This window comes from Nestor notabilis, unplaced genomic scaffold, assembly GCF_000696875.1.
Source record: "Nestor notabilis isolate BGI_N333 unplaced genomic scaffold, ASM69687v1 scaffold14685, whole genome shotgun sequence".
Taxonomy (NCBI): domain Eukaryota; kingdom Metazoa; phylum Chordata; class Aves; order Psittaciformes; family Psittacidae; genus Nestor; species Nestor notabilis.
This window is the reverse complement of record NW_009928973.1, coordinates 93,152-108,424: the sequence shown is the minus strand read 5'-3', so window position 1 is coordinate 108,424 and position 15,273 is coordinate 93,152. Positions and strand designations below refer to the sequence as shown.

Here is a 15,273-nt window from a genome sequence, read left to right as displayed (position 1 = left end):
GGTACAAAACCTTTTCACATTGAGAAAAACAACAACAAAAATATGAATTTACCTGGGGTGGGAGGAGGCACATGTTTCCAGCCATTAACTGTCTGGAGATGGTTTCTTGAACACCTCTGGTTCTGGAGGTGCAAGTGTGTCTATCAAACCTCTGATGCCTGATTTCCCTGAGAGTGTTTGTTTATTTGGTTTTGGTTTTGTTCCTTTGTGTTTCATTGTTGCTGTTTTGACTTTTTGACCATTTTTTCCTGTGCAGGGTATGTGCTCCCACCCCAAACACCAGCTTCCACACACTTTTTAATTTAGCAGACTGTACTATAGAAAGCTGAAAGCTTTTTGTACACGTAGTATCAAAATACATTTTTATAGGGTAAATTCAATCTCTCTCTCCCCACTGCCTCATCATTCCTTTTACTATGTTGTTTAGTCTATAACATTCCCAGCTATGTTTCTGTAAGAATAACCAGCCCTCATCATGTGGATAGAGCTAGAGAAAATCTACTGACTATAGCTTTTCCCTTTATTTCATTTAATTCTCTGATACCAGTGCCAGTGCCTGTGTGAGGCTGCTCTCAAATGGAAGGACTGCTCTTTGGGAGAGATGGTGGGTAAAGACAATTTGTTTGCAGGTGCCAAGACATTTGCTGTTCCTCCTTCTCTTCAGGGGTAAATTGAGATGATTCAAGGTACACTCCAACCCTAATTTTAATCCCATTTAAACAAATAATTGTGCCCTGCACCTTTCCTCATTGTAAATTCATTCTCTCATGTATCTGTGGCCAAGACACTGAGACAGTTACTAACTAGAATAAATAGTACAGTTCACATTTGTGGGAGGAAAAAACCCAACTACACACATGTGGACAGAAGGAAGCTTACATTGTTGGTTAAAACAGAGCCATCTGAATACAGACAATCAGCACCTAAGATTGTATTAAACAATTCCAGGAGTAAGACACCTTTGCTTTTAGGGAACTGTATGGGAAATGCTGTCCTGCTGCGGTAGGTGGGCAGTGTGGTGCCTGCAGCTGGGGCGGGAAGTGCAGCCATGTCTGCAGGCAGCGCCCTGCAGGGCTCTGTGTGTCCCTTGGCAGGAGCATGCAGAGCTGGAGGGGCTGTTGTCTCCTGGTTAGATTCACTCTGGCTCCCCAGCTGTGCTTCCCCTGCCTGCCTGCACTGATGAGCATCCTCCCTGCAGGAGCCTTTCTCTGGAGCGCGGTCAGTGCTGGCTGACATCCTGAAAAGCCCCTAAAGAATTTAGAGGAGCTTGAAAAGTCTCTCTGCAGGCTCATAGTGTAGGAGATGGGGCACAGCATGGGCTGATCTCACTGCCTGGGGCCTGCAGGAGAGGGTTATCTGGTGTGCCATGTCCCTGTGCTGCTGTGGGGTAGGCACTGCTGGGGTCATCCTCTACAGCCTGTATGGCACTTGGTGTGGTTGAGTGCAGGATCCCTCCTTGGGCTTCACCAGCATGGGTGTGAGCCCTGGGGAACAGACCTTAGCTGTCACTGCAGCTCTTCTTTTGAAAACCAGAGAGTGCAGTCACACAAGTTGTCATTGGGCCCTTCAGTCAAAAGGGCAAAGATGTGTTGGAAGAAGAGAGCAGTTTTCGGTGTTTCGGTTTTGTTGTGCAGTGCAGTGCAAGTCCTCAGATCGCAGATGCCAGGTCACTGCTGGTTAAACTTCAAAGGTCTCTCATGAGGCACATTTGTTGTAGGGGAACACTGATGTACCAGGAAAGTGTCTTACTGGGTGGCAAACACCTTTGTTTGCTTGCTTGTTTTAAAAGCAATTTCTTATTTAAAACGATGGATACTGTTAGTGAAAAAGAAGTAGCATTACTATACATTGTGTAGTACACATCTCTCCTAGGCAAGCCATGCTGTTTGGCTTTCATCTTACATAGCACAAAATCTATAGTTATTTTCTTTTTAGACCTTTCAGTTATTTCTGTTTCTGTCAGGTACTTACTTCCCACTTCTGTTTAGTGCAGTTCCCCTCAGACCAGTCACAAACATGGTACAGATTCATGCAGACCAGTGTTTATCTAAATGATATGCTGAATGTGCTTCATATTCAGCAGCATGCATTTAGATTTGTAGGTCTTCTGTTTAACTCTAAATGTTGTTTGTTTTTTTTTCTTAAATTGGTTACTAACAAACCTGGAGTCTTAACTGACTGTACTTTGCCGTAACACATACCGTATCCAAGGAATGGGTATACCATAACACATACCGTATCCAAGCTGGAGCAAACCCCTTCTCCTAGCTTGCGTCAGGTGGAGCTGGCAGCTTCATCAGCTCCAGTGATACTGGTGGGGGTCACTGAGGCACATGAGTCCCTCCGGCATCTGTGGGTGAAAGCCTTGAGGAGCAACACTCACCAGATTTGTGGAAGCTGGCACATTCGCAAGGACAGCTTCATTTCCATTCATGGTGTTTGCATGAAATCTTAATTCTGAATCTATGAAAGGGACAAGGAGTACGTGCACCTTTCTGAAAATACCTCTATACAGAACTGGCTATATTTATATTTCTTTCATTTGAGTTTTGAGAAGTGTCAAGCAACTGATTTCAGTAGGATTGATGTGAATATACAACACATTTGGAAGTCAGGCCAATAATGCATATATCTAGCTGTAAAACAGGTTACTTGATACTGTCTGTCAGATGTAATTTATTGGTTTTTCTTCTCTTGTTCTTCGAAGGCAGTATAAAATCTGGATGTTGTTGTTTTTTACTGTTTGTTTATTGCTGAGTAATTTCAGCCAACATGTGTTTTTCAGCATTAAGCCTATTCATCATGAACGTCAACCCATTAAATTCATAAGTGCGTCACAGTTTTCCCACCTAGATCAAAATGAGAGTCTGGAACAACCTACTCTTTCTAACTTAACAAGCTGGTTTTATTTTCTTCTGCAACTTGCTCTAATAATATGACTAGCTTTAAATTTCTCCGGCCGGAAGGCTTGGCACTAAAGTCATGTGCAGGGCTGAGGTTTGAAACATGAGTTTTTTCTCAGGTTTGGAACATGGCAGTTGACATCTCTTCTGTTGAGTGCTGATGGAAGATAGGAGCAAAAGTCTACTCTTGGGAAAGTGCTTTTCATATGCTGAAGACAGGGACTGCAAACCCATTTTCCTAGAGGTCAGGTCACTGTGTAGCATCAGTTGAAGATCTCATCCTAGCAATCCAGTCACTTTTGGTGACCCCAGCCAGAAAACATGGAGTACTTGTCGTGTCTGGTCCCAGTTTTCTCCCTTCTTAGTGGTTCTTCTGTCTCAGAGTTGATACATGGCTGAAAAGTTGAAAAAGAGCTCCACAGAAATGGAAACGCTGCTCTATTGTCTACTAGCACAGCAGCAGGTATGCATTCGTCTTAGCAGTAGCAGCAGCTACGGAAAGGCCTTGGCAAAACTCTCTCTGTCCTAGTTTGCCACTGCCCCAGTTTTAAAGACACTTGTTCCTCCAAACTGCTGCCCATGCCACCAAACGAAGCTCTGACTTGATTCAGCACAAACTGAATATCCTGTGGGAAAGTGCTGCCTGTCCTTGTCAGCACAAGCTTCCAGGGCTCCCTGCTCATCATGCAGGATATGACCCTTAAATGAATTTTATGAATGAGCTAAATGGATTGTAATTGATGACTTAATCTTCACTTGAAAGAACAATTCAGAAACATGAAAATGAGCACAGTAAAGCATTAAATTAAATCACACCAGTCTGGTCAGTTCATGGAGAAAAGTCTGTCTCTTTAATTTTGGCTTCTTTATTCATTGAGTTTCTCCAAACAGCAGCTAGTCTGTACGTCTGATGCTCAGTTATGGGTATGAACTCAGGGAAGGAGCTTGAGCCAAGTCTGCCTGACTGCACATGCCTGAGGGTGCTCAGCAGAACAGCCTGAGAACAGGTGCCTGCTGTATTTGAGAGCTGCCTGATCTGATGGGAGGGAGGAAATCATAAATCTAGGAAATTCATCTCATGCATTTCATCCCACCAGAAAGGCTCTTCCGCTGGCCACATCTCTGTGAATGGTTCAGAGTCTTGATGCTTGGGTTTGTGCTGTATGGGAAGCACCCTTCCTGCTAGCAACAACAAAACACAACGAAGGGAAAATGTCTGTATGTATAGATGAGACAAGGACTTTCCTTGCATGTGCTGCAAAGACTTTTATGGAGGCTGATGCTCTTCCACCGCTCCAGGCTGGGTCTGACTCTGCAAAGGGGGGCAGTGCAGGGACTGGGTGGCCCTGGCCCTGCCCCAGTGAGGGTAGGCTCTGCAAATCTGCCTGAGGCTCTGCTCAGAACGTTGCAACTGCCTCCCTTGTAGCCTTAGGTTTAGATAAAAAATGAAGCAGGCAAAGCTATTAACCGCTGCGTGTTGTCTCTTTGTTTTGTATAATCAAGTGTTGAAATCATGATAAATGTTGACATCAAGTAGCAAGAAGTGCAGAATATAATTGTGTGACTGTAAGGGTCATATGAAGTTTGTTCTCTGGCTAACATAATGTGAAGAGATATTACTAACAATTAATATTACCATTTATTATAACTAATTTATAACTAATTATTATAAGTAATAATTATTCTACTAGGATTATTTTCCTAAGGGCTTTGTCATTCCTTGTGCCTGAAAATTGCACGTCATAGCTGAAACTATAATTTTGTAGGATTCTCTCAGTGTGACTATTGCATCCGTGATGTGTGTGTGTGACCCTGTATGCGGTTTTGTTCTTTTACATCTGTCTTACATCATGCTTTCTTGCTAAATGCTCTGCAAGTATCAAAGCAGGCAGGAATGGCACAGCACCCTCTCGGCAGCAGGGTAAGCATGAGCAGCAAGCTGTTAAGATCTGTCTGTTAATTCACTGGTAATTTTGCTGGTATCATCTTCTCATCTTGCTTACAAAAAACCTGAACGTGCATTTGAACATTTCTGAACAGCAAATTGCTAAGCAAAATATATGTATAATCCTAACATTTTGGTGTAAATAGGGTGAGTTATTATTGATTCACAGAGCACGACAAAACATCACTGCATGAATTAGCAAACAGCTGTTTCTAATTTGAGTTTAGAACTGTACACAGAGGAACTTGTTTTAGTGTTCACTCCTTTCATTTATAATGAATTTTAATTACTGCTACAGGTGAGAAAAATGTAGAAACAAGCTTGTATCTTGTGGAAGAAACAAAGGAGAGACAGATGCTAACAGATTTACAGTCTGTGATAAAAGGAATGTTTTGGTACACTTTACATGTAATTAGAGTGCAGCTGTTTTCAGTCCCAAGTCCATGATGCACAGCAGAATATAGTATCTGCTGCTTTTCCAAAGGGAGTAAAGAAAAACAGTGATTCAACTCTGAAAGCATTTAGTTTATTCCTAGATCTGACATAAAACTTTCTCCTCCACCCCTTACTATGCCGTTTATTGAAGTGTGAAATAACTAATTTAATGATATGTTAATTTTTTATAACCAGCAAAATACAGACTGAAATAAGAAAAAATAATGTTAAAAATATCTTCCAGATTTTATAATCTGTACAGAATTATGTATCATCCTATTGCTGGTCTTTACTGAGTCTTGATATCTCTGCTAATGGGAGGCAAGGGCTCAGGCACTTGTTACTCTGGCTTAACAAGTTTCTGTGTATCAACCAAGCTTCAATAGACATCTTTGTGTGTACTTTTTAACTTACAGAAAAAAAAGAGACTTAATTAGATGTATCTTTGATCACTACAAAAAGGTTTGAACAGAGACAACAAGATTTAAACTGTCTGTGTGTAACCATGTATCTGCAGCAGACACCCTAGCAAGTTTAATGTTTGAAATTCTGCACTACATCTTGTGCTGATTTTGTACTCTAAATACCAAGTTGCTCTCTGCATGAGAAGAAAAATTAGATTGTATATACTTTGCATTGAGCCAGACGTCTGTCTGTTTTGTTTAAAAACTTCACTTAAAAATGAATTGCAGTGCAAAGCTGAGAAGTTGGAAAAAGAGTCACTAACTGGTAATTTAGTCCAACAAAAATGCTTTCCACATAAGCATGTAATTAGGTATAACTGCATTTTTTCTCAAGTCACAGATAACAATGAAAGCATTGCCTGTGGTGCCACTTAATTTAGCACCTCCTAAATTTTTATCCAGTTTTAGGTTTGCTTTGAACTTCTTACATATATGTATATATATATTTAAAAAATGGCATAGTGCCCTAAAATAAAAATCTATGAAGACACTTTTGTGAAGAAGTTAATGATGCTGAAGTCTGAAGCTGCATATGGAGTTCCTTAGCTTCCCAGGGTCCCATCTTACTGCCTTGGCTAGGGGTTGGTTGACCAGTTCTGTGAGACACTTGAATGGTGTTTTTGTAGGGGTAATTATAAATGAGTTGTAGTAATCTTTTCCCATTTTTTAGTGAAGTGTGTTTGAGTGTGCATTAATGCTGGGTTTCAGTCACAACCCAGCAGTTACAACACTGTTCAGACACAGGTGTGGTGGCAGCATAGAAAGGCTTTCATTGCCCCAAGAGCTGGTGGTCACAGTCCACTATTGCCTTCTGTGACACAATGGACAAAACCATTCAAGGAAGCTAATATCTCCATAGAAAATTGAGTTTGGAATATTAATGATATTTTTTATTATTTACAATGTTATGACTGTGTGGGAAATGTGCAGGAAAATGGAACTAACCACTCCAACAAAAAAATTAAGTAAAAAGCTGCCACAGTACACTGAAAATATTGAAACTTAACACATTTGCTACGTAAACTTGACGTGCATTATTTCACACCAGCACTGCAGTGTAAATGAGCAGCATATGCCATGTGAGGTTCTTACTATAATCCATCGTAATGATCTATTCTTGGCTTTAATACATAGTGCAGAAATGCAATATTTACTGTAACCAGTACTGGAGATTTCTCAGTCCTCAATCTCTGTGTTGTAAAGTTAAGCATCTGTGAAAATAATAATAATTGAAACTGATAGCATTTCTATCAGGCCTTCCATCAGAGGGTGGAAGTTTCAGGGGGTTCACAGCTATACAGAAGGAAGCCCTACAATTTGTCCTTGAGGAGCAGATGGCCTTTTTCTATTATGGAGATGAGGAGCTGAAGCACAGTTGAGAAGTGTGTCTTATGATGCCAAGCTTTTTTTCAAAAGTAATTTACTTTTTGGGTGCTAGAATTCCATCAACTCTCAATAGCCTAAAGCGATTTCAGTGCTTTGCCCATTTTTAGCTTGTGTGCCACGGAGAGGTTCGGACAGAACCGGGAGTCTGAACTGAAATCAACAGCAATTCTTTCCTCGACAATTGATTTGGGTTTTTTTTTTTGTTAATGTAACTATTTCTCTTGTGTACTAGCTCTGTGCTAGATGATTAAACGTGGTAGAATAAGAGCATCTTCCAAATCTACCCTCCTTGGTTTATTGTTCTGTATGGAGATGACTTCTGGGCTGAGGAGGGGAGTCTTGAACTTGCCTCTTTGGCCAGACCCTTGATATCTTGTTGATGCCTGGGCAGGTTGTGTGACCTCTTCTGAGACCCGTGGTGCTCAGTCTGTGCTGCTGTTTGCACCCACACCTGCTGGAATAAACTGGCCTTCCATAGGCGCTGGCCACATTGCTACATGCCCGCAGCGGGAGGGGGACATATGGAGGGCTTCTGAAAGAGCCACCTGAACCCTCCATGCACAGTGGAGACAGAGAAGCTAGGCTTTTCACTGGAGGGGTACCCAATGATGCTTTACATTGGTAGACAGAAGGTTTAGGCAAGGGTGAACTTCAGATCTGGGCCAGTAAATGGAGCTCTGTGCATACCTTTTTTTCTTGGGAGAAAAGGCAGCTGGCTGGGGGGAACTGGGTCTGTGCAGCCCCTGCCCACGAGCACTGACCCCAGTGCCGGGGGTGACTGGGCAGCTGAGCAAGTCTGGTGGGAACATAATATTTGCAGGTAGCTTTGAGCAGGGAGATGGAGGAAGGTGTTTGCAGGGACTGTGAAATTGCATTTGCTTGACTGTGTCTGGTTGATTTTCTTTATATTAGCAAAATTACTCTGAAATAATGAATATATCAACGTCATCAGTGTACGCTGAGATGGCAGTGCTGCTCATTCCTGGCAATCTATGATGTGCTGTTTGTCTCCTTTCTAAGAGAGATCACATTTTTTAAGACTTCATTTTATTGCTTTAGCTTCATGAGTTTATCTGAACTTGGCTCCTGTTATCTGGAAAATAAATGGAGGATGAAGTATGATTTATACTACAGTTTGGCCCAATTGCTCTTATTAGAAGGAAAAATACATTTATTGAATGCATTGAAGCTGGAATTAGCTCCTCAGTGATGATGATAAATGCTTGCAGTCCTGTAAACGTACTGAACATTAAGTTGCTAAATTACTGTACCACTTTGAGATTGATTATCAAGTTTGGCCCTTTAAGCTTCATGACCCACACATATATCCTGAGGACTACTGACATCCTGAGGCTTCCTTAATGCTCTTTTTTTCCTAATTAAACTTTTTATTGAATTTTCTTACCCTTTTAATACTTGTTTTGATTCTCTCATGTGCAAATGACAAAAGACTTGCACCAGCCATGTGATTCTCTGTTTTAGAACAGTCCCACTTTGCAGGATTAGCCATTTTTAATGACTTTAATCTCCTTTTTGAAAGTGATTTTTCTCATTCTGCTACATTCCTTCAATTGCATTAATGTAGAATTATTATTCTAACCATCGTTGCTATACATGTCACATCACATCAAAAAAATATCTTCCCGCTAAAATATTACTCTGGTAAAATACCTTAGAATTTCTTTCTCAGATCATTATACGTCTTTTCTTCAATGTAATATGACATGTTAAAATTAACAAGGCTATTTTTCATTCCATAAAGAGATTAATGATAATGAGTTTTCCCTAATTTCTTTGGTTTAGGCGTTTAGTAATTTAGTATCTTGTTTGTAAGGAAGTCAAGGTAGATTGTTTCTGGGCTTTAAAGTTTTCTAATTCTTTTTAAATTCTAAAAGTATGAGAAAAGGGTGAAATAAAAATAATCTAGAAATTACACATGAAAATCAGTGAAAACTCTAACAAATGGAGTCAGTCTTTCCTTTCAACTGTCTGTGTAAGTGCTTCCATTTTTATTGAAACACTGCTTTTCAATCTGAGAAACGTTAAGTTTTTTGAATCCAAATTATATTAGCACAGCAACGTCTTTGTACATCGCTCACAAAGTAATACCAGCTTTCTTGGATTTTGTTTTCTGAATAGCCCAATATGTTTGAAGAGCAGCAGCTGGAGGGGAACTGGCCCTAGTTGAATGTTAGAGTGCATTTTGAGGTAGATTGGTTCGTTTCAGAGGCAAAAGAGGCCTGCTAGCAGATTTGTTCAATTTGCATGGTGGACCAGTGTAATGGTTGGCATAAGCACATATGGATGCAACGAAGTTAGAGCAGTGGGTCCAGTCTGTGTTACCACTGGATTTGGCCCATTGCATCTCCAGTTTCAAGGCTGAACAATGCGGCTTTATTTGTTGGAGCCGCCTGAAGTACTCAGGGTTCTCCCTGGCATGGTGCAGCCCCTTCCTCTGCCTGCCACTGCCCAGCACGAAGCACGAGTAGTCTGGCTGCAGATGGAGAGGTATTTCAAATGTGTGTATTTTTGTAATACTTTGTGCAAAGTGAACATTTAAAATTATTTTAACTGCAGCCAGTAAGGCTGAGCAGTAAGTACCACGATGGTGGTGTGCTTTTTTCCCTGTTGTTTTTCTTCTCCCCCCGCCCCCCCGACGGACAGCAGTAGCGGTTGCAAAATCAACATGTGCTGCCCTAGTTCAGGCCCAGCATCCCCCTCTTTCTTCTCCCCTTTGTCTCCTTTCCCCTGGAGGAGCCCAGCTGGTGAGAGGAGGGAATTAGCCAGCCCTGAGCTACCGGCACCTCCCTGGGGCCCCTAATCCAGGCACTGGCAGCCGGCTGCCTTCTTCCCTCCGCTGGCCATGTCCATGGGTCCATGGGGATGGAGCCCTGGATGCGGCTGGCAGCAGAGACAGGGGCTGGGGGCTCCCTGGGGACAGAGCGAAGCTGTGCCGGCAGCCGGGCGGGCGGCGGAGGTGGCGTAAATTGGGAACATGAGGTTTTGTTGCAGACACAGAGACAGACCAGTGTATGGTTGGGGGAGCGAAGCCTGGGAAAAGTTCATGTAAAAAGCAGGGGCTGATCACCGTGTGTTTCAGGTCTGGGCTCGGCAAGGCTTGGGGGAGTTAGTTGAGCACAAAGACCTTGAGCATCCTAGAAGCACGGGTGCTTGCTGAGAGCCAGGATGCATTTTAGGAGTGGAAGGAAGCGTGTTCTCAGTGTGTGTCATCTCTCTGGAGCAGGAGGTTTAGTTAAACGGGGGAGTGGAGCTCCCTGGGAGCACAGGGCAAGGGGAGCTGGTACCCGACCCTTGCATCCAGAAAACAGGCAGCCCCGTTGTGCAGGAAAAGTTGTTTGGTGTGTGATTATTTGTTTTAGTTTTTCCAAGGTAGCTGTGCTCTCTCTTTTCCTGGGATGAAAAAGGAGGTCTTTGCCACAGCAAACAGTGCCACAGGAGCCAGCCTCTTACAGTGGTGATATCCTCATTAGCTGACCCTTTCTTTGAGAGCTTCTCCACCGTACATGTGCTCTTCTCCGCCTGGTGACTCTGTAGTTGGCAGGCACAAGGAGTGCGCGTGTGGCAGCCTACACGCACAGTTGGGGATTTTTTTATTGGTTTGTTTTAGTAAGAACTGAAGTAGGAACATTAAATCTTTTATAAGGACAATGTATCTGGAGAACCGGTTTCTTTTTTGAATCTCCAAATGTGTATGTGGTCAGTGCCTTCCCTCATTTACATGGATTTTGGTTTTGCTTTGTTCCATGGTTCAGTTTTATATCAGAATAGTGGCATTTTTGCTTCTTTCAACATCTCCACATATATTGGAATTAGGATAGTTGAACTCATTCTCTTCTGTTTCTTGTTAACTATTCTGTTTATGAAAGCTGCCAACATTTTATGTATTTTTCCTAAAATGACTGTTTTGCTGCTGGAGTCGGTGCTGTGTTTCTTTATGGTAATATCGAATTATAAAATATTTTCCAAAGCCCCATATTGAGCAAAGGAAATAGTTATTAAACAGAGGCTTGGCCATTGTTGGTTTATCCTGAAGTTGATTCTTTTGTGATGTCTTGAGGTCTCCAATAGTGATTTTCTGCGCTTTTTTAATTTTTATGGTTTTGTACCAAGCAGGCAACATTACCTTTCATGTGAGCAAATTTGGTGATGGTACAGATCTCTTCTCTGATTTTCTTGAGCTGTCTCAAATCTGATGCTTTTATTTAACTGAGATGTTTGACTCTGCTTTTGAGCAGCCTTTCATTCTGTTCAATTCTGAGACAAACTGGAGAATTTTATTTAATGGAGACATTATTTAAAATCATCTTTATGTAGCATTTAAAAAGACACACAAAATCACAGGTGATGACTTAACACTGTAGCTTTTCAAAATGTTTGTATTGCTTCATTGCACATTGTGTTTTGCTTTCTTTATTCATTGTTTATTGCTTTACAGTACAGTAAGCAGGTGTTAAACCTGCTAAAGAATGCTTTTTATTAATACTATATGTTGGCATATTTGTGAATTATGTATACAACTATATTTTTATTTCTCTTTCTCAAACCTCGTTTGAAATTCAAGATCTTTTTTTTTTGTTGCCTTTTTCTTTTTTAAATGCTGTAGTAGCAGAAGCCCATAGTGTTGTTGAGAGCTTTGTCCTTATTTCACAGATGCACTGGGAATTGTTTTTAATCTCCTTTCTGCTTTCCCATTACAGATGGTGATGACGACCCACAACTCTCCTGGGTGGCTTCATCTCCCTCCAGCAAAGATGTTGCATCACCCACTCAGATGATAGGAGATGGGTGTGATCTCGGCATTGGGGAGGAGGAAGGGGGGACTGGCCTGCCGTATCCCTGTCAGTTTTGTGATAAGTCCTTCATTCGCCTGAGCTACCTTAAAAGACACGAGCAGATCCACAGTGACAAACTACCTTTCAAATGCACCTACTGTAGCCGGCTTTTTAAGCACAAGAGAAGTAGGGATCGCCATATAAAGCTTCACACAGGGGATAAAAAGTACCATTGCCATGAATGCGAGGCTGCGTTCTCTCGCAGCGATCACCTCAAAATTCACCTGAAAACCCACAGCTCCAGCAAACCGTTCAAGTGTACTGTGTGTAAACGTGGGTTTTCATCTACCAGCTCATTGCAGAGTCACATGCAAGCTCATAAAAAGAACAAGGAACATATGGCAAAGACTGAGAAAGAGGTGAAGAAGGATGATTTTATGTGTGATTACTGTGAAGAGACATTCAGTCAGACTGAAGATTTGGAGAAGCACGTAATGACACGCCACCCACAGCTTTCCGAGAAGGCAGATTTGCAGTGTATTCATTGCCCTGAAGTATTTGCAGACGAAAACTCGCTGCTCTCACACATTCATCAAGCCCATGCCAACAAAAAACACAAGTGCCCTATGTGCCCAGAGCAGTTTTCTTCAGTGGAGGATGTCTATTGCCACTTGGACAGCCACAGACAACCTGACTCCAGCAATCACAGCATCAGCCCTGACCCAGTCTTGGGGAGCGTGGCGTCAATGAGTAGCGCAACGCCTGACTCTAGCGCATCAGTGGAAAGAGGTTCCACCCCAGATTCAACCTTAAAGCCTTTGAGAGGACAAAAGAAAATGAGATCTGTGGACAGAGAGGAAGGCCAGAACTGGTCTAAGGTTACCTACAGCTGTCCGTACTGCTCGAAGCGCGACTTCAACAGCCTTGCTGTTCTGGAGATCCACCTGAAGACGATTCATGCAGACAAACCTCAGCAAAGCCACACGTGCCAGATCTGCCTTGATTCCATGCCTACACTGTACAACTTGAATGAACACGTGAGAAAAGTGCACAAAACCCATGCCTATCCTATGATGCAGTTCAGCAACATTTCTGCCTTTCACTGTAACTACTGCCCAGAGATGTTTGCAGACATCAATAGCTTACAAGAACACATCCGTATTACTCACTGTGGACCAAACGCAACCCCTCAAGATGGTAACAACGCTTTCTTCTGTAACCAGTGCTCCATGGGCTTTCTGACCGAAGCAACCTTGACTGAGCATATTCAGCAGACTCACTGCAATGTAGGAAGTTCAAAATTGGATTCTCCTGTCATTCAGCCAACACAGTCTTTTATGGAAGTTTATTCATGCCCTTATTGCACAAACTCCCCCATATTTGGCTCCATCCTGAAGCTTACAAAGCATATTAAAGAAAACCACAAGAACATTCCTCTGGCACACAATAAGAAGTCAAAAGCAGAGCAGAGTCCAGTTTCTTCTGATGTTGAAGTCTCTTCCCCTAAAAGGCAACGGCTTTCTGCTAGCGTAAATTCAGTGTCTAATGGTGAATACCCATGTAATCAGTGTGATCTGAAGTTCTCAAATTTTGAAAGTTTTCAAACCCATTTAAAATTGCATTTGGAGTTGCTGTTGAGGAAACAGTCTTGCCCTCAGTGTAAAGAAGACTTTGATTCCCAGGAGTCTCTTCTGCAACATCTCACCGTGCATTACATGACAACTTCAACTCATTATGTGTGTGAGAGCTGCGACAAACAGTTTTCTTCAGTGGATGATTTGCAGAAACATTTGTTGGACATGCATACTTTTGTGTTGTATCACTGCACACTTTGCCAAGAAGTTTTTGATTCCAAGGTATCTATCCAAGTGCATCTGGCAGTCAAGCATAGCAATGAAAAGAAGATGTATCGTTGCACAGCCTGTAACTGGGATTTTAGGAAGGAGGTGGATCTCCAGATCCATGTGAAGCATAGTCACCTGGGGAATCCGTTAAAGTCTCACAAATGCATCTTCTGTGGTGAGACCTTTAGCACAGAGGTAGAGCTGCAGTGTCACATCACAACCCACAGCAAAAAATACAACTGCAAATTTTGTAGCAAAGCTTTTCATGCCATCATCTTGCTTGAAAAGCACTTGCGGGAAAAACATTGTGTTTTTGATGCTAGCGCGGAGAATGGTACGGCTAATGGCATGACCCCAACTAACAAGAAGACAGAAGGGGCAGATATCCAAAACATGTTAATGAAGAATCCAGATACTTCCAACAGTCATGAAGCCAGTGAAGATGATGTAGACGCTTCTGAGCCCATGTATGGCTGTGACATTTGTGGGGCTGCCTACACTATGGAGGTTCTCTTGCAGAACCATCGTTTGAGAGACCATAACATCAGGCCTGGGGAGGATGACTGTTCTAGGAAGAAAGCAGAATTCATCAAAGGTAGCCACAAGTGTAATATCTGCTCAAGGACCTTTTTCTCAGAAAATGGCCTGAGAGAGCACATGCAGACCCATCGGGGCCCAGCCAAGCACTACATGTGCCCCATCTGTGGGGAACGCTTCCCATCACTCCTGACCCTGACGGAGCACAAAGTCACTCACAGCAAGAGTTTGGATACAGGCACGTGTCGGATTTGCAAAATGCCGCTGCAGAGTGAGGAGGAATTTATTGAGCACTGCCAGATGCATCCAGATCTCAGAAACTCCCTCACTGGGTTTCGCTGTGTTGTCTGCATGCAGACAGTCACCTCTACCCTTGAGCTGAAAATTCATGGGACGTTCCATATGCAGAAATTGGCAGGAAACTCTGCAACCTCGTCTCCCAATGGCCAGGCCTTGCAAAAACTCTACAAGTGTGCGTTGTGCTTGAAGGAGTTTCGGAATAAGCAGGACTTGGTAAAGCTGGATGTGAACGGCCTTCCCTATGGCCTGTGTGCTGGGTGCATGACCAGGAGCACCAATGGACAGTCTTCGGGCTTGACTCCACAGGAGGTGAACGAGAGACCGTGTGGCAGTCTGAGGTGTCCAGAGTGTAGTGTTAAATTTGAAAGTGCTGAAGACCTAGAGAGCCACATCCAGGTAGACCATCGAGACCTGACACCTGAGACTAGTGGCCAAAGGAAAGGTACCCAGACATCCCCTGTTCCCAGAGTAAGTACAGTTGAACTTTAGAATATCTGAGGGATAAAATGTAGACCTTCAATGTGACTCAGAACTGATCCGATGTGTCTTTTTTAAACTGTCACTTTATAAAATTACTTGTTCTACTAAAAAATACAACAAAAGAGGAGGAAAGGTAGAGTAAGGCACATAGAAAAATTAAATGCTGCTCAGTCTTGCAGGCTCCTT

The 15,273-nt window shown here is 42.5% G+C and overlaps 1 protein-coding gene across 1 annotated transcript in view; it reads left to right on the top strand.

Moving 5' to 3' along the window:
- Positions 1–11,855: 11,855 nt before the first annotated feature.
- Positions 11,856–15,273, top strand: part of ZNF423 (zinc finger protein 423) — a gene marked incomplete at its 3' end in the record, with an annotated part of 77,320 nt that continues 73,902 nt past the window's right edge. Inside the window, exon 1 of the mRNA XM_010014781.1 lies at positions 11,856–15,075. Within this exon, the coding sequence (XP_010013083.1) occupies positions 11,926–15,075 (3,150 nt within the window). The remainder of the gene's footprint in view (positions 15,076–15,273) is intronic.